A 20,312-nucleotide genomic window follows, 5' to 3' on the forward strand; every position below is an offset into this window, starting at 1 on the left:
ACATTGTTTTTGAACAATTGTCCTTAAGGTGCAAGTGGACATCCCAAGATGCTGTATACAACGCCTGGGCATGCTCCTGATAAGGTGGCGAATGGTCTTTTGAGGGATCTCCTCCCAGACCTGGACTAACGCATCCTCCAACTCCTGGACAGTCTGTCGTGCAACGTGGTGGATGGAGCGAGACATGATATCTCAGATGTGGTCTATAGGATTCAGGTCTGGGGAACGGGCGGGCCAGTCCATAGCATCAATGCCTTCATCTTGCAGGAACTGCGGACACATTCCAGCCACATGAGGTTTAGCATTGTCTTGCATTAGGAGGAACCCAGGGCCAACCGCACCAGCATATGGTCTCACAATGGGTCTAAGGATCTCATATTTGTACCTAATGACAGTCAGACTACCTCTGGCGAGCACACGGAGGGCTGTACGCCCCCCGAAGAAATGCCACCCCACACCATTACTGACCCACTGCCAAATCAGTCATGCTGGAGGATGTTGCAGGCAGTAGAACGTTTTCCACGGGGTCTCCAGACTGTCACATCTCTCACATGTGCTCAGTGTGAACCTGCTTTTATCTGTGAAGAGCACAGGGCACCAGTGGTGAATTTGACAATCTTGGTATTCTTTGGCAAATGCCAACGTCCTGCATTGTGTTAGGCTGTAAATATAACCCCCACCTGTGGACGTTGGGGCCTTTGAGTCTGTTTCTGTTCATTTGAGCAGACACATGCACATTTGTGTCCCGTTGGAGGTCATTTTGCAGAGCTCTGGCAGTGCTCCTCCTGTTCCTTCTTGCACAAAGGCAGAGCTGCAGGGTTGCTGCCCTCCTACAGCCTCTTCCATATCTCCTGATGTACTGGCCTGTCTCCTGGTTGCACCTCCATGCTTTGGGCACTACGCTGACAGACACAGCAAACCTTCTTGCCACAGCTCGCATTGATCCATCCTGGATGAGCTGCACTTCCTGAACCAATTGTGTGGGTTGCAGACTGTGTCTCATGCTATCACTAGAGTAAAAGCACCACTAGCATCTGTAATGCACTAGGTCTAAAGTAAGAGAAAAAAAGACAATTTGGAACCCCATTGTTATAGGTTTTTTGTTATATCCTATCTAAAGTGTAATTTTAACATTGCACTTTAATTTAAGAATTTAAAAATTGGACACTTGTGGTTGTGCAAGCAACCTCTGCATAGACTTCTCAATGTTCAATTAAACATACTGTAGACACATAAAAGGAAGTGAAACACTCAACCTTCAAACTGAAGAAGCTCAAAACTGTAATCTGACACGCTGTCCTCCTCTTCCTTCTCCCACTCTTCTTACTCATTCCGTTCTTCTTCTCTTCCTCTCCATCACATCTTCCTTAATCTGTCTAAGTGGTGATGACTTTGGATTGACCGCTCATTTCTCTCCTCCCCCACACCCTTTTATCTGTGTGTTGGAAGGAAGAATGAATGGTAAGATATTGCACTCACTTCACTTGACTGCTCTCTGTTAAAAGGTTCTCTGTCTCAGTTTCTCACTAAAATGATTTAGACAGTTAAACTTACTAATAAGAACAGTAATAGTAGCAATATTCCTAGCAGAGCTTTACAACCAGACTCTTATTTTTTTATCACTGTTAGAATGAGAATGAAATGTGTATGTTGAGTAAGAATCAAAAAGGGGTTGTAGAATCAAAAAGGGGTTGTAGATTGTAAATCCATCACTTGATTGTCACTGTGTGGACTGACATTTATTTCTCTGGTCTGCTCAAATTACACGTGTGAATACATTCTGGATGCACTGAGATCAAAGCGAGGAGAAATCAGACGCTTTTCTCCAAAAAGGTAAGAAAAACTTAAGAGCAGTGACAGTTATAGAAACATTGGATGCACATTCCATCCAAACATAATTACTGAGCCAATTGTGATCTAGACTCACAATAGGCTCAGTTTGCTGAGGAAGATCGTGTGTGGGGCCCCAGATCTAGGAAGATTATCAATGGTCTTGTATGTCTTCCATTTTCTCACAATTGCCCCTACAGTCCATTTATTCACACCAACCTGCTTGCCTATTGTAGATTCACTCTTCAGGTCTACAGTTTTCTTCCTGGTGTCTGTCGACAGCTCTTTGGTCTTGGTCATGGTTGAGTTTAGAGGCCAACTGTTTGAGGCTGTGGACAGATGTCTTTTATACAGTTAACAAGTTCAAACACATGCCATTAATAAAGGTAACACGTGGTGGACAGAAGAGCTTCTTAAAGAAGAAGTTACACGTCTGTGAGGGCCAGACATCTTGCTTGTTTGTGGGTGACTCAATACTTATTTTCCACCATAATTTCCAAATAAATTCTTTAAAAACCATACAATGTGATGTCCTTGATTTTTTTTCTCATTTTGTCTCTCATGGTTAAGTGTATCTATAATAAAAAAATACAGACCTTTCTCATCTTTCTAAGTAGGATAAATACTTTTTTGCCACACTGTAATAATAATAACTATTTAAAAATAATAACATTGCTCTGCCCATAGTGGACCCTGCCTCTTACCCATTGACCAATGGAGATAAGCACTAGACACCTCACGACCCTACACGGATAAGCGGGTAGAGAAATGGATGGATGGAGTAACATTATACCAATGATGGATATTATTACGAGTGTCTTAAAGTGCTACAAACAAAAGTGAAAACAAAACAAACAGAAAAAAATAACAAAAGACTTACAAAGATAGATATCGGTTATAAAATCTTGAAAAGCTGATTTCAGCTGTCATCTCCAAGGAGCCATACAGTCAGACCTACAGCAAGATTAATTTCTGAACGGCTAGATTTACTTCCACTAATACTTCACAGCAGCCACTTGAAACAAAATAGTACAAGCCAATGATTTAATACAACATAACTCACACAGAGCCTGAAAAGAAACATTGAGGAATGGAAACAAAATCCCCTTTGCCACAAATTATGGATGTGCACTCAATTGGTAAACAGACTGAACTTATATAGCACTTTTCCAATCATGCTCTCCACCCAATACACTGTACACTATAGCCACATTCACCCAGTGGCTCTCACTAACACACAAATTTATACACCAAGACACAGCTCGGTAGGCAACTTGGGGTTAAGTGCCTTGCTGAGGGGAACATTGACATGTTTCAAGGGAAAAAAAGGAAAACAGAAAGAAAAAAAAGAGAAAAAAAGGAAAAACAAGAGGAAAAAAAGGAAGAAAAAGGGAAAAAAAGAAGAAAAAAGAGAAAAAAATGGAAAAAATAGAAAAAAAAGAAAAGCTGGAATTGAACCAACAACCTTCTGATTGCCAGACAACTACTCAATCCAACAAGCCACAGTTGCTCTACCCTATACATCTTACTCCCTTCCACCTTGCATAATGTTCCTCTACAGTAGAGGGACTTTATGTTCTTGATTAATGGGGACATGAATCGTTTTGAATGACATGTTTTGAATGACATTTCCTTAATTACACTATCCCCGGAAATGTCCAGACTGTAGAGACCTTCAAAAAAGGACTAAAGATCTTGCTTTTCAAAAGATGTTGAATTTTGCTTTATATTAAGCATTTTTGATTTCATCCTTTTATTTAAATCTACTTTGCTTTTTAACAGTCTTTTAAAGGCATACTATGCAACATTTTTCAGTTAATTAATGTGTTCCATACCGTTTTGGATGATTAAATGAGTCATTTCAGGTCGAACAAAGGTTTTCTCGGCCGCCCTGGTGGTCTGTGGGGGAAATACCGCACTTGCAATTGCAGGAGCCCTCAGCTCGCACCCACAGGCTCAGAAGTCTCGTGCAAGACCGCGAGAGTCGGTCTTGCTTTACGACGAGAACTCCATGTGTTTTTGCCCTGCCATTCACTATATGCACGCGCGAAAGCAACAAAGAACCGCGTGTTAACCTCAAATAAACATGCAAGCATATCAAGTTTTATTATTATTATTATTATTATTATTATTATTATTATTATTTTTATTTTTATTTTATTTTTTGAATGTTGCCAAGATAGCGCTCCGGGAAGCCTGATGTTCATACTTTCACTGTGTTCATTGTTTGTACTGCCGTTTTTTTTTTTTACTTTTCGTTGCGTTCGCCTGTCTGCTAAGCTCAAAACAACCACGCCTGTCTTGACGGAGAAACCAGAACAGCTGAGCATCTTTATGACAGTGCACTTTTACTTTCGCCCTCTGGGGGGAGCCTCGCTGGAAAATCAACCCCGGTTGCATAGTATGCCTTTAATCGAAATATTGTGTTAATTCAGGTAAACAGCATTACATAGTGATGTTCTCTGGATGTTCATTTTATTTCTGTTATTAAATTCTTGAACTTGAAAAGAAGTTGTCACTCCTTTATTCTATGTATGTGCAAGTTTTGCTGTTAAAAGATCGCTAGTGCTTGTCACTACCCGATCCGTACAGAAGGCACGATATATATATATATATATATATATATATATATATATATATATATATATATATATATGTCATGCTTTTCAGGTGTCTGACCCACATGCAGGGACACTCAGGAGAACAAGTCAGAGTTCCAACAGTTTATTCTTTAGGGCAAACAATTAATCCGCCGAGATCAGAAAACGCAGGGGCTCGGGAGACGGCTGGGAGCGAAGGAACGTCTGGTTCACAGGAGGCGATGGGGAATCGGACCTTTGAAACGAGAGGAAACGGTTAGATCCGGACAATGGGTTCGTGAAGCGAATCCACCGGTGCGCTCTTACCGAGATCAGCTGAGACTTAGCCAAGGGGAGTGGTCTACGGGCTCTACGGGCGTTCGGAGCACAGAGGACGAGAAGGCAGGTTGGCGTGCCGGGCGAGAGTGGGTCGGGTCCAGCTGACGGAACTCGGAGGAATCCTGGACCGACTGCCAGCTGTGATCGGAGGGCAAGGATCTGGAGCGATCAGGCGACGGGTGCTTGAGCTTCGAAAGCGTTTAGGACGGGATCCAGGGCTTGAGGTAAACCTGGGACACAGGGAGAACAAAGTTACCGACAGGGTAAGTGAGCTGTCATCTGACAGTGGCCAACTGAGGCTTACACTAGGTTAACACTCTGGCAGTGGTGTGTGCTGGCAGCCATCCGCTTAAATAGTCCAACCCAGCGCGCGTAGGGCCGAACACCTGCCACAGCACGCCTCCTTGCTCATCAAGGCCACCTGTGAGGGGAAAAGGATAGCACCCTAATCGGGCATGCCCGCGAAAACCCTGACAATATATATATATAATATATATAGATATATATATATATAGATATTATATTATTCTATATATACTATATGGAGGGTATATATATATATATCTATATATCTATCGTAGATATCGATCCGATATATATATCATCTCTATATATCTACTATATAGTATATATATCTCTATCTAGGATCTATATATATATATATATATATATAGTAGGGCTGGGCAAGTTAACGCGTTAATTTCGCGTTAATTCATTAGACTATTAACGGCGATATTTATTTTATCGCGCATTAACGCATGTTGCTCACATGCTTTCAGTCAGTGTCAGTCAGCAGGCGCGCTGACTGCAGCGAGCTGTCACGGCAGCACTCTCCCGCTCCCCCTCCCCTCTCGTACATGGCTCAGCGGCGCCAGCCAATCAGCACGCAGGCTCAGCCTGGCCCGCCCACTCAGCTCGCACCCAAACTTAACACACAAACAGCTGAGAGAGACCGCAGCAGCGAAAAAACATGAACAGGGGAAGTAGCACCGTTTGGCTTTATTTTAATACCGTAAATGAAATCAAGCTGTATGTTTTGTAAAAAGCCGGTTCATTTCAGTGGAAACACAACAAATTTATCTAAGCACGTGAAAAAACATGAAAACGTCGAGCCCCAGAAACGGAGAGAGGAGACGAAACTTCTCTCACTGCCCCGACAGACCCACAGACGTCTCTGACTGAGGCGTTTCAGTCCTCCAGGGAACATCCAGGTAGATCAGTGGATGGATGGATGGATGGATGGATGTTACTGGAGCCCACACATAACATGTAATTAAGACCTTGAAAGAACCCAGTACATATATTAAAAAGTGTTATTTAAGATAAGATAACATTAGTTAATCCTTTTTTTATCCCACGACGGGGAAATTTATAGGATTAAAGCAACAGGCAGGTGCACACAACACAGACAAAATTACATAAGGATTGAAATATATAAGAGGTGGATTAGCGAAAAAACACTGAACATAACATTATTATTATTATTATTATTTAATTGTAATAATAAAATAAAAACCACAAAACCCAAAAGGTCAACAGTTTCATGATACATCAAGCTTAGGGACTGGCTAATATACAGCAGGTCAAAAAAGGCCATATTTTGGCTGCAGTGCTTGCTGTTCTCTTATGAAGAAAAGATCAACTAGTGCACTAAATTCAATAGATGGGTTGAAAATATCCAGTATAAAATAAGTGCTACAAATGTTACAACCCTTTTGTTCATATGGCAGCAGAACATTAAAATAAAAGTGCTCTTTACACTACTTTTGAATTCATTCTTGGAGTTTGTAAATACAATGCGATTAATCGCGATTAATCGCGATTAAATATTTTAATCGTTGCCCAGCCCTAATATATTGTAATGTTTTACACTACATAAAGTTGTATAATTAACTTGAACACAATTAATCTGTATAAAATAGTTTTATTAGAACGTTAAAGTTATCAGTTGACATTTTAGCGCCCTCTGGTGTACAAAAACAAGAGAAGACCTCGTCATTAGTACCCACGGCGATTTAACTTTTTTAATGTTTTTCTGTTTTTCATTTTTAGAATCTGCAATATTGACGCAAATACAAAGATATACTAAAAGAAACCCCCGCTTCAAAAAAATACGAAAGAATAAAAAAGTAAGAAAAACGAAATATTGCCAACCGGAAGTTAATATGTTTGTGCACGCGCAAATGAGCTGATTGTACGGATCGTGCTTCCTGTACGGATCGGGTAGTGACAGTGCTCAAATACATCCCTTTCAACCATTGTCTTGATATCAGGTTAAGAGCTGATCATCACCAGACAATACTTAACAGAAAGAGGGTTATTTAATAAACATTAAATAACTTTAAACAGTGTATAATTGCACAACACCAGGAAGTTTAACACACCTCTTTGCAGCTTCTGTACCGTTACCCACCCATTACCCCATTGAGACAGTGTCTTTCACATGGCCAAAACTAAACAGATTAAAAACTGATCTAAAAGGAGCAAATCAGAAGAAATCTGATAGAAAAAAATATGATTCAAATTGAACAAAAATAATACAATTAAATGTGGTTTATTGAATATAAGGTCGCTCTGGCTGTAATGGACTATGTTAGCATAAATGAGTCAACTCCTTCTAAACACACAGACATACATACATACATACATATTCATATTCTACATAGATGGAGTAGCGGAGGAGGGCACATAGACACACACACACAGAATAGATAAGGAGAGAGGAGAGAGAGAGAGAGAGAGAGAGAGAAGTAGAGAGAGAGAGAGGAGAGAGAGAGAGATGAACAGAGAGAGAGAGAGAGAGATGAGAGAGAGAGAGAGAGAGAGAGAGAGAGGAGAGAGAATGAGAGTAGATAGAATCAAGATAGTAGACAGAGCAGAGATCGAGGACAGATGACAGAGCGATAGATAGAGATAGATTAGATGAGAGAGAGAGAAGATAGGACATGAGTAGAGAGACACAACAGAAGAGAGAGAGAATAGAGAGAGATATACACAGATATAGATAGACACACAGAGATATAGAGAGATAGAGAGAAGAACACAGATATATGATAAGAATATAACAGATATATATATATATACATATAATTATATACACTATAGATAATAGATTATATATATATATATATATAGATAATATATATAATACATATATATATATATATTATATATACTATATATATATATATATATATATCCCTCCATATATATATATATATATATCTATATATATATATATATATATATATATATATATATATATATATATGTGTGTGTGTGTGTGTGTGTGTGTGTGTGTGTGTGTGTGTGTGTGTGTGTGTGTGTGTATATGTGACATCATCCGCTACTACCATCTAATGTAGAACAGATTACTGGATCAATGTGTGCTTGTGTGCTTTTTTGTCTCTCTTGTTGTGTCTCTGCTCTGTCTTCTGTAACCCCCAGTCGATCGAGGCAGATGACCGTTCATACTGAGCCCGGTTCTGCCGGAGGTTTTCCGTCCCGTTAATGGGGAGTTTTTCTTCCCACTGTCGCTTCATACTTGCTCAGTATGAGGGATTGCAGCAAAGCCATGTACAATGCAGACGACTCTCCCTGTGGCTCTATGCTTCCCCAGGAGTGAATGCTGCTTGTCAGGACTTTGATGCAATCAATTGGTTTCCTTATATAGGACATTTTTGACCAATCTGTATAATATAATATAATATAATATATATATATATATATATATATATATATATATATATATATATATATATATATATATATATATATATATATATATATATATATATATATATATATATATATGCATATATATGCAAGGAGGAGGAGTGCAAAGCAATAAAACCTCTTCTGTTTGTTGTTTTGTATCGTCCAACAGGCCCTTACTCTCAGTTTTTGTTTCTGTTCTCAAACTTCTTACTTGATTTAAGAGTCAACAGTGTTTTATTGTCACCGCGTCTTACCATGAAGAAATTTCTCTCTGGTCACTCCGGTTAACATTACACATAATGAAGGCAAACTGTTACAGTGTTTTTTTTTTTTTTGTAGCATTCTGGAGAGTCACACATAACAGATAATGGGATAGTAAGGTGCTTACTGTACAATGATGATTTGAGGCTTTGTTTACAGCAATGTGAATGTAGATATTCTGAAATGATAGTGTGCAAGTAGGCAGTAATATTAAGGTGATTGTAACATATGATGGGCAAATAACAGTGGGATGATTTTAAAGTTCCCATCAGGGGGTGGTAGCCCTCACAGCTCTTGGGAAGAAGCTGTTTCTAAGTTTATTTGTTTTGGCTTTGAGGCCAGATACCTGATGGGAGAGGGGCACTGATCCCACCCACTCAGGATATGCCTGAGTGGGTGGGATCAGTAAAGATGCGTCTGGCCCTTCTTTGGACACGTTCTGCATAAATTGAGTCTAGATTCTACAGACAGCATCCCAGAGTCCTCTGCGCTGTTTTCATCACCCATGCTAAGTCCTTCCTCTCCTGAACTGTGCAGCTCCCATACCATACAGTCATGTTGATGCATAAAACAATAGTAATAGTAATATCATCTTTATTGTCATTGAAACATAAATTGAAACATACATTACAACGAAATTTGTTCTCTGCTTTTAACCCATCACCCGTGGGGAGCATTGGGCTGCCATGTGCGGCGCCCGGGAAGCGTTCCACTCTCTATGCTAGCTCTATAGAAGTTTTTTAGCAGTTTAGTGGGAAGTCCAGACCTTTTCAGTTTCCTGAGGAAGAAGAGCCGTTGTTGGGCCTTCTTCACCAAGTGGGAGGTGGGAGTTGTTTGCAATCCAGGTGAGGTCGGAGGACATGTGAATGGCCAGGAACCTAATGCTGTCCACTCGCTCCACCACCTACCCCTGTATGTAGAGAGGAGCAGAGAGTGTTCAGTCCTCCTGGACCTTCTGTAGTCTATTATTGTCTCTTGGTCTTGTTGGTGCTCAGGATCACGTTTTACCTAGAGCACCATTGTGTGAGATCGTAGAACTCATCCCTGTAGTGGGATTCCTCATCATTATGATGAGGGTCAGAGCGATTGGACGAGGAAGGTGACATTGAGGCAGGTGATGATTGGTTTCTTGGGGACAGGCACGATAACGGAGGATATCAGTCAGACAGGAACCGTGGAGAGTTGCAGGGAGAGGTTGAAGATGTCTGGAAAGACCCCTGCTAGCAGGTCCGCACACGATTTAAGCGTCTGGGTTGACACCATGTTGGACCTGCAGCCTTGTTGGTGTTTACCTTTTTAAGGGAAGAGGTTACTTGGTGGGGCTACAGGACGATAGGCTGGTGGTGCCCCTCTGGCTGGGGATGATGTTCAGGCTCCCTGCTGCTTGGAGAGTGGAAGCATGCAAAGAAGCTGTTTGTGCTTGTACTCCGTGATGTTTCTGATACCTCTCCACATGTCACGTGGATTGTTGAAGTGATCCTCGATGCAAAAACATTCTGTCTTTGTGGGTAGGACAGCATCAGTGTAGAACTGGATATAGGAAAGCACAGATGATGTGTAGCTTTGTAAGTCAGTGCCCTCTTTAAATACATCTCAGTCAGTGTTTCCAAAACAGTCCTGTAGAGCTAAGCAGGGCTTTTCTGTCCCCACCTGAGTGTTTATCACCAGTCTGGTTCTACAGATCAGTGGCTTGTGTGGAATCAGGTCCACAGAGATGTGATCTGATGAGCCAAAGAAAGGAGTTGTGTCAGCTTTGTATGCTCTTGGGATGTTACAGTAAACTTAATCTAATGTATTATTGTCTCTAGTCGGGAACTTAATAAATTTATGGAAATTGGGGAGCACAACTTTAAATTAACATGGGTAAAGTCCCCAGCAATTATCATAGCCACCTCTGGATTACTGTTGATTTGGCCACTAACAAAGCAGTACAGTTCTTCAAGAGCTAGCTTAGCAATAGCCATCTGTTGGATATAAACAGCAATGATTATACAGAACCGAGCTCTCCAGCCAGTTTAAAAGGTCTGCACTTAACTGCAAGGTATTCCACGTCAGGTAAACAGATGATTCCGACGATTTTTGCCAAAAGTGCACCGGGAGTTGTAGATATAAACTGCCAGTCCTCCTTTGAATGGGGGATGCTTATATTCGCATCCCCCGTTCAATCAACCCTAAACAATGTGCAATGCTCCAGCGTCTCCGCTTTGTCGGAGATGTTGCCGTGGTTAGACGGCACCATCCCCTTCGATTTAGTGTTAAACACTGACAATATTATTATAGTGAGGGATTTTTACATTCATGTTGACACTGAATGTGATAACCTTAATGTAGTCTTAAGAATTGTCCTAGATTCAATTGGTTTTGGTCAAAATATCCAACTACCCATGTCATCCTTTGGACCAAGTACTGACATATGGCATTGATTGTAAAGAAATAACAGTATTCCCACATAGCCCTGTCTTTTCTGAGTATTTTTCAAAACCCTCAGGTTTAGCTTAAAAGAGCTCTTCACCAGCCCAAAAATATGTCAAAAACTGCCACAACACACAAAACACCCGCCCAATCAAATAATGTTATATTGATTGTATGGGCGGACCTTACAATACTATGCGTTTCCAAAAGCAGCAATCCAACAGAACCTGACAGAGTTCTTTTGCTAAAGACCACACAACATAGCACAGCAACGACAAATCCAGTGTGAGTGTAATGTGACATCCTTGCCCCTAACATGTTTGCAGATCAGCCTCAAAACAACTTTTGTTTTATGTTTGAAAGACACAAACTATGATCAATGTGCACACATAAATATGCAAAGCTTAATTCTACACATTTAAAATAATTACATTTACTATGGTCGTTATGATTTCTTAACTTTATTACAAAATCCACAGTTGAATGAAAGGCTGAAAATCTGAATGCAACATCTGAACGCTGAACTCATCTGAACTATACAGGCCATTGGGATTTGTGATCAGTACACGGTTGAGTCAAATATCCCCAATAACTGCTGATGACCAATGATGAAATTATGACATTAACAGGTTAACTCAAAAACTGCCGAACTGACTTCAAATCCGCCCAAATTATGTCCACCTGCCCAAAGCAAATTATACCTGCAAAATAAAAATTAAAACCACCCAACTGAGCGGAAAACCACCTAATCTGGCAACGCTGAAAGAATGATAAACCTGGGCAGCTAAGTCCCTCTGCTGTGAGAGGCAGTCCCTGGGGGAAGGAGTGACTATAGATGACATGTTTCATGAATTGGCGCTATATCAAAAAATTGAATTGAATTGAATAGTAGTCCCCCACATCTACCCTGACCTTAGATCAGCCACAAAGTCTGATATTATGTTATTTTCCTGAGGCTGATTTCACAACAGTTTTCAAACATGACATGAATAATCTATCTTTAGTAAATGGATATATGCCACAGGCTTTTAACGTAGCTGTTATTAAACCTTTACTTAAGAAACCCTCTGTTGATGAAAATTACTTAATAAATTACAGACCTATATCTAATATTTTTTCCTAACTAAAATTCTTGTGAAAATACTTGCTTGTCAAGTATGTGAACATGTACACAGTAATGGCCTGTTTAAAAAGTTTCAGTCAGGCTTAAGAGCTCATCATAGCTCTGAAACAGCTCTGGTAAAAATCACTAATGATATTCTCATGGCCTCAGACTTGTGACTTCTGACTTGTGTCAGAACTTGTCCTGTTGGATGGAGGGGGGAGAATGTAGCCATTGTCCCCTCTATCTGCCACAAGACCATGGGTGGCAGAGCTTTTTCCTATTCTGCCCCCCAGCTCTGGAATCAACTGCCTCCTGATATCCACAGTGTTAACTTGCTCCCCCATTTTAAAAGTCACCTTAAAACTTACATTTTTAAAGCTGCCCATATTATATAAATGTTTTATTGTACAATTGTTTTAGATTATTGATGCTTTGTATTGCCATTTGTTTGGTTTTAATATTGTAAAGTATCATTGAGTGTTATGAAAGGCACTTTTCAAACAAAATGCATTACTGTGGCTGTGTGGTCTTTCAGGAGGAATGAACGGTCCAAGACAGAAAACTTTTGACAAATCTGTCTGTATGATTTGATTAAACTGACTCTGTAAAGGGCCACCAGATATCTGTTGTGATGTGGCACTATATAAAAAAGCTGATTTGATTCATAAACTGATTCATAGTGCATTATCAATAATGATAATAATAATAAAATAATAATAATAATAATAATAATAATAATAATAATAATAATAATAATAATAATAAGACATTTTTATTTATAATGTCAAACATATGTATATTGTTTTTACTTCCTGTTTGTCTCTCCCTCATACTCCTGTCTCTTACAGCGTCTATTACAATTTCATTCAGAGGTATGCAAATAAGCTGATGATGTCATTTAGCCCCTTCTAGCCACTTTCAGGAAAGCCTAGAACTACTTTGGCAGTAGTGATACTTATCCTTACAGCCTGGATTACAGGGGAAAATGGAAGAACTATGAATTAGAATAAAAAGAAAACTTTAAAAAATTCAAACTGAATTAAAAAAACAACAACTGAACAAAGAAAGAAAAATCAAGGACAAAAACCTCTTCAATGCACAGACTAAAATGGATTAGCATGAAATGTTGCTAACATTAGTTGTTTGAATCTGGCTGTTATTTATGGTAAGTAACCTGAGATATAGTGCTTTGTTTGCTTTCCCCACTTTAAATTACACAATTATATTTTTACAAACAGTACTGAAGCTGAAGCTAACTAAAGATGAAATTACAGCTAACATCTGACGTCTGATCTTAGCTAGCAAACTGGTCATACAAGGCAGGAATTTCTGCCGAACAGTCATTGCTGAGAAGATTGAACCACAAACAATATTCAGACTCATATGTTTGTTGTAAAAAGCCTTTCTGTCTTGTAAATAAGACATAAAGCAACTGTAGGCTACCCTATAGAAGTGATACAATGCTATGCTAGTGATAAAATCCTCAGCTTTTAATTTATGTTGCTTTATATTTTTAGTGTCATGCATTTGTGCTTTGAAAATTATGGTGCATGCTGACACTGTATCAACCTAACAAAAAGCACATTTGGACTCAGGGATAGCTTTGATGACTGGCCTCCATCAACGTTTAAGCATGGGAATTATTTTAAAGGTTCCACCTTTAATTTTACATGGACAACAATGACATAACTAATGACATTAATCTGTATGCGTTTTTGTTTGTCTGACCCACTGTTGCATTCAGCACTTCAATTAAGGGCACAAATCAATCACATTATATTTTTCTGAACGTAAACCAGACACGTGATGACATTGTAAGCAGTAGAAATATTCAAACAAACCACACTGATGAGAATACCAAAAAATGCTAATTACTCAATGCTGTATTTCTACAATTTATGACAATGCCAGAGCAACAAGCTTTTTATGTTTTTAAGTTCAATTATCCATAATGACCCAAATAGCTTTCTGTTTATATTCAAAAACATTTTTGTTGCATGCTCAGGGTGAATGCAGATCTGAAGGGTAATTTAGATATTTATAACTAGTTATAAATAGGACTGTGATTTGATTTAGTGTGTGCGAGAGAGAGTATGACAGAGAAAGGGTGGGGGTGGGGGAGTCTTGCTGGAGAGTCTGTAAAGGAAATGAGACTAAAGCTATGGAGAGCAGCTCGGTGAGGTTAGACTTGGATCACTGCTGAACACTGACTCAGATGGACACCAATTACTAGGGTCTGCTATATTCCTGTGAGCTTCCAAGTTATGAAGGGAAAGTAAGTGAAACTATTGGTTTCTGTCTGCTCAGGTGTGCCGCTTTATGCCCATATCAGGAACCCGGAAGGGGCGCACCTGTGAGCTGACGTCACCTTCTGAGAGTACCTGCAGCAACTCGCCAGTCTGGACGCATTAAAACGCGGAAACTAGAGAAGAGAGTTTCGAGAGACGCCACGCAGCTGAATATAAAGTCGTTTTACTGCGTTGAAGTTGCGAGAAGGATTTGATAAGAAGCTTTACTCACAAATGGGGACCGCTTGGTTTGCGGTTTGTGGCGTTTTTTTCGTCTTTCTTCAGGTAAGTTTGTTGTCCTTTCGACATATTTCGCCATTATTTCATGTCTGAAGTTTGAAGTTGTACTGTTTTATTTACATGCTGTTCTGTGTTAAGTTTGAAAAACACCTGCATGGTTGATGAAACTTAAATTTGATTTTGAGACGGCTTCTGGAGTAAGTTTCTGACGGTGAACAGAGTTAAAGCTGATGGTGGATGAAAACCTGATTTAACACACACACAGACACTTTTCTGTTGCTGTGAACCGGTTTCTTCCTGGATAATTGTCGTTGCTGCCTTTAGAGGCAGACTCTGGCCTCGCCCCGCTTCCGTTGTGACTGCGGGTTCAGCGTTAACTCGCCATGACGTTGGTGTTTTTAATAATTCAAAAATAAATTCTAAAAAGGTCCTTTTCCTAAAGGAAATGTCACGTCATCAGTGGCGGCTGGTGCTAAAAAAACTGAGGGGGGCGCACACAAACAAACAAATGAAAAACAAACAAAGCAAATCTTAAAAAATAGCACAATTTGAACATGAATTTTGCCCTCCTTTCCTTCTGCCCAGCAAATTTCTCAATTATATTCTTAATTGTTAAAGTCAGTCATCTCTGTGACTAGTCTTTTTTCCATTGACAACATGGTCAATGCATTCAGCCTGTCCTGAGTCATTGAGTTTCTCAGAAAAGTCTTGATTCTTTTCAGAGTTGAAAAGCACCTTTCAGCTTTCTGCTGTGGTCATGGGTGTGGTGATGAGGATCTTCAAGAGCGTGACAGTTTCTGAAAAGACTTCTTCTAGATTGTTTTCCTGATTTTAATAACATTTGCTGCCATTTTTTAAGGCTGTGTTATGAAATGTGTTACAGCATTTTTGTGGGACAAGATTATACAAAATTCAGTAACCAAATGTTTTATTCCCCATTACCCATAAACTTCAGTACAACTTAAATAATAAAATATCTTGCTGACAAACATTACATCAACATACCTACACAGCATAGACACAACTAACGGTATTTCTAACTACAAAGCACATCATCTTAATATATTAAATAACATTACAATAAACCAGTGTAACAGTGATTTTCCACAACAACTCACCTCTGCAGCAATCCTTTCATGGTCTTCTACACTGAGTATCCAACGCCTCTTCACTGGCTGACTACTACCTACACTTTGTCCAACCATGGAGTGGAGAGATCACTTGCCTGCTGCTGAATTTGTAAATTAAGACGATCCGGTCCAAGCTCCTTTATCCTGTTTTTTTTTTCTTCAAGTGAACGCTTTGTAAAAGCATTTTTTTGTAAAGACAAAACAGAATTTTCTCTCATTTTGAAACTACTCAACTTTGCAAGCATAACCGTGAATCAACCTAACGAACTGCAGCTGAGCTGAGTCGAATCGGGGATTGTCCAATCACACAATGTTTTTAAAAAAATTAGCCAGTACTGACACTCTACCAGTAATGACGCAACAGAATAGGTGTGTCCGGGACGCAGAGCAGTGCGCCCCTATGCAAAACCCTAGATAACCAATTAAAAGTCAGCCTCAGATCACGTGCTTGCCCAAGTTCCTGCGCCTACATTCACTCCCATTAGACCGGCGCCCTGCACATGGGAAAGGAGGAAGTGTGCACAATGTGAGCAATTAAATAGAATTATGTATTTACTATTTTAATAAATTCTAACATGTCTATTGGACACACAGTATGAATAAATACATTTCTAAGTACTTTGCAGTTCAGAAATCATTTATTATCTAAACGATTTAAAGGGGGCGGTGCCCGAGCGCCCCCTACTGGCCAGCCGCCACTGGACGTCATTATAGATAATTTACCTCCTTTTTTAAGAGTTGAGATTTATGGTTTTAACTTTTAATCATATCTATTTAAAACAAGTAACATAAATGAAAAGCCCCCTGAGACATTACTAAACAGTAAAGCTACAACTTGAACTAAAGTTGAAACTTGAAAATAATTGCCTGTGAAAATTCTGTTATGTGGGTCAATGCAACAACAATCAGGCTTAAATGGGAGAAAACGGAATTTTGCTCAGTTTTTCATGTAGCCTGCACTAACCCTCTTAACAGGACACAACTGGGTTTTTTAATGTACATTTTATTGTCAGTAAAGACAGCAATAACCGAAATGGTCTTTTTTATTTTTACCAAAACCAAATTTTTGGACTGAAAGTCAAGTTTGACAACAATGGAGGTGAACTGACAACTTAACAGGGTACAAAAGAAAATACAGTTACCTTCCAAGAATACAACATATATTTAAACAAAAGAAATATGGCAGTGGCCTCTGGATTCCACAACAATATCTCAGTTAACTCTGAAGCACACAGTTGATCTCACAGCTGATCTTCACACATGGGAAATGGTCTCCCTGCACCAAACATGCAGGTCTTTTCCAACATCCATTTCAGAAATACACCATCCAACTTCTGGCCACAGATTTAACCTACTCCTGATAACCAAGGTTCACAAGGTATCAGAAAGGAAGTCTATTCGAGCCATGAGAAAACTGCAGTCAACTTTCAACACCGCCCTTTTGTGGACAACATAAAGAATTACAGGAAACCAAGGAAACAACCCTGAAAATAATGATCAAGTAAAATAGATCTAACATTTAGTTGTCAGTGTGCTACGCTCCATTGGTCGTCCGCACAATGCTTGTCTTATCCACCCCCCTCCCGGTCCGACACCTATGGAGGACCAGGAGAGTCGCTGAAAAAGAACTACAACCATTTCAAGTCATACAATTAGAAATCCAAATTTAAGTGTTCAATAATTCTACTTAAAATAACCAATTACAAAATAGGAACTGTAAATAATATTAATCAATTATCAAATACTGCAGTCTGAAAATGTATTTTAAAATTTTATTTCGAAATTGAGATTTAAAAACCACAATTCAGAAATCTTATACTTTTTTTTTTTTTTTTTATAACCCTCTCCATTTAGCATTTCCATGAACCTTCTGGTCCATGTGCATTCTCTTAATGCTTTCCCTTTTCCATTTAGCTTTTGGGTGACCTTTCCAAATGTCCTTTCCATAGTAAGCTCATTCTGATAACCACTGAAATGTGATAAATGGCTGTAAGAAACATAATTTTCATCTAATTGTGAGAGCTTATTTGCTTTTTTTCTATTGATATTGTGAGACAAATTTTGACTCTTGTTCTAATCCTGTTTTTTCTTGCATTTTAAAATGCAGATGTTGACAAAGTATTGTCACTGATAAATATTTTTTGTTTTGGGTAACATTTCTAAAGCATTTCTCTGCTTTTTCACAGATCTAAACTAATGTACCACTAATGTATAACGATCAGTTGACGTAATAATAGTACATTCTCTCCCCGTGATTGCAGATCTAAATGAAATGCTTATCTTCCAGATTGCAACTGCAGAGGAGTTGCCATGTGTGCCTGGATTTGAGTCAGAGCTGTTGATATTCAAAGTGAACAGAAAACACCTGAGGCCAGGGACAAGACTGGGCAAAGGTACGATCTTCCCATGAAACTGATTCCCCGCAGAGAATATGGTGTTCATTTTCACTACTGTCATCGTTGACTTGTTTGTATGTTAGATTTCTTATAATACTCACATGTTTTCAAGTTTTAGAGAGTAATGTTTATGTTGCCATTGATTAGCTCTTCACACCAGTTCACATCTTCCTCAAAGTCCAGCAGCTGGGCTTCAGCCAGGCTTTGACTTGACCTAAAGCTTGTTCTGCTGGGTTTTTAAATAATGTTACCCACTGCGGACAGGAGTATACTTAAAGCAGGGTTAGGTTCTGTGTTTGTCTTGTGAACGTTCTATGACTTGTTTAACATTTAATTGAGCTACAACTTTGTGTGTTTGACAACCCCCGCCTCTACAGTAGAATGATTTTATGTAGACAACTGATTTTTAATATATAAATACAAACAACTGAGTCTGTATTTCACCTCTACTGAACAGTGTGAAAAATGTTTTTTTTTTTTTTTCATTCCCATAAGAGCCGGATGAAAACTATAGAACGTGGATTTTAAATTAACTGTATGCTGAGTGTGCAGTGGATAAAATCTGATCTTACAGGACATGTTTTTAATGTGACAGAATTTTGAAGAGGCTTGATTCCTTTTCAAACACTTAAAACTTTTTTTAAGTGTTTTTAAGAGGCTTGATTAGCATTTCATTAAAGCTAAAAACTGAGTTGAGTTAGTATCTCTTTAGTCCTGGTAAAGTATTTTAGACTTTTTTGTGAAGAAGTGACTAACTTTTTTTTTTTTGATTTCCAGTTGGCTTCACTGACTGCACGAACCGCAAAAGATTTCTTTTCAGCACAGATGACAGCCGTTTTGTGCTGCAGACAGATGGTCTATTAACTGTGAGTAACACAGATATGCAGTCCAGGTTTACCTCAACACACTTACAGGTACTTCTTGAACATTTTGTCAGGTTACTCAGGGTTAGTGGAATTTAATTTGATGATCCAACAGAAAATAATGCACATGTAGGAAGTGAACAGAAAATGCTGCATGGTTTTCAGATTTTTATTTTTTTTTAACAGTAAAACTCTGAAAGGTGTGGTATGTATTTGTATAACTCAAATCTCCCTAAGTAAAACCCAATCCAACCAACTTCCCTAAAAAGTTACCTTATTGGTAAAGAGTCCTCCTTTGTGAACCTTAAAGTCGGTGTGAATTGAAGTCAAAAGAACCCAGTAGACTGGTCAAGAAGAAAGTTATGGTTCAGTTTAAAGCAGGGTTAGGTTCTACAACAACATCCCAAGCTTTGAACATCTCCCAGTGCTGTTTACTTCGTTATCTGAAAATGAGTCGAGCAGATCTCCAGACCTATGCTAAACTGACCGGATAGGGAAGAGTGCATTAATTAGAGAAGCAGCCCATAACTGTGGAGGAGCTGCAGAGATCTACAGCTCTCACTCTGCAGTTTACAGCAAGCCATGTAGCAAATACAAGAAACTTATGGAAGACGTTGCTCTGGTTAGAAGAGACCAAAATCAAAGTATGTGTCCCATGTGCAACACTGTTAGTAAGTAAACTTTATTTATATAGCACCTTGCACAGAATAAAAACTACAAAGTGCTTCACAATAAAATAACCATAAAACGACACAAAATGAAGATGTAAAAAGATAAAATACAACAACTTAGCAAAAAACTAGTTAAAAGCCAATCAGAACAAGTGGGTCTTCAACTGCTTCTTGAAAGAATGAATAGAGTCAAGACAGCGTAAAGATAAAGGCAATACATTCTACAGTCTAGGGGCTACAGCTTTAGGAGACCGATCCACCTCTGGTCCTGAAATCAGTTTGTGGAACCATTAACAGCCTTTAGCTGGAGGATCTCAAACTGCAAAATGGAGAATTTGGTTGTAAAAGGTTGGTAATATAAGCTGGAACTTGGCCACTTAGGGCTTTAAAAGTAAAGACTAGAATACTTAAATTAACTCTAAAATGTACTGGTTGGAAGAGAAAAAAATAAAAATAAATAAAATGTACCGGTAGCCAATGT

At 39.0% G+C, this 20,312-nt stretch overlaps 1 protein-coding gene and 1 long non-coding RNA gene across 3 annotated transcripts in view; one reads left to right on the top strand and one right to left on the bottom strand.

Annotated features, from left to right (window-relative positions):
• The window catches only part of cdh1 (cadherin 1, type 1, E-cadherin (epithelial)), a 369,868-nt gene that overhangs the window by 313,961 nt on the left and 35,595 nt on the right, over positions 1-20,312 (top strand). The window contains exons 1-3 of one of the 2 annotated variants that reach the window (XM_012857691.3): positions 14,600-14,816; positions 18,189-18,294; positions 19,075-19,163. The exons of the other annotated variant lie outside the window; for it this stretch is intronic. Coding sequence (XP_012713145.2) covers positions 14,766-14,816; positions 18,189-18,294; positions 19,075-19,163 — 246 coding nt within the window. The 5' untranslated portion in view covers positions 14,600-14,765. Of the gene's footprint in view, positions 1-14,599; positions 14,817-18,188; positions 18,295-19,074; positions 19,164-20,312 lie in introns of those variants that run through there. 2 annotated transcript variants of the gene reach the window in all.
• LOC118558387 lies at positions 4,539-4,893 on the bottom strand. Its single transcript, XR_004928336.1, has 2 exons — positions 4,737-4,893; positions 4,539-4,665 (listed from the first exon to the last, which is right to left on the bottom strand). It is a non-coding gene; the product is annotated as an uncharacterized LOC118558387 (long non-coding RNA).

This window comes from Fundulus heteroclitus, unplaced genomic scaffold (genome assembly GCF_011125445.2).
Source record: "Fundulus heteroclitus isolate FHET01 unplaced genomic scaffold, MU-UCD_Fhet_4.1 scaffold_126, whole genome shotgun sequence".
Taxonomy (NCBI): domain Eukaryota; kingdom Metazoa; phylum Chordata; class Actinopteri; order Cyprinodontiformes; family Fundulidae; genus Fundulus; species Fundulus heteroclitus.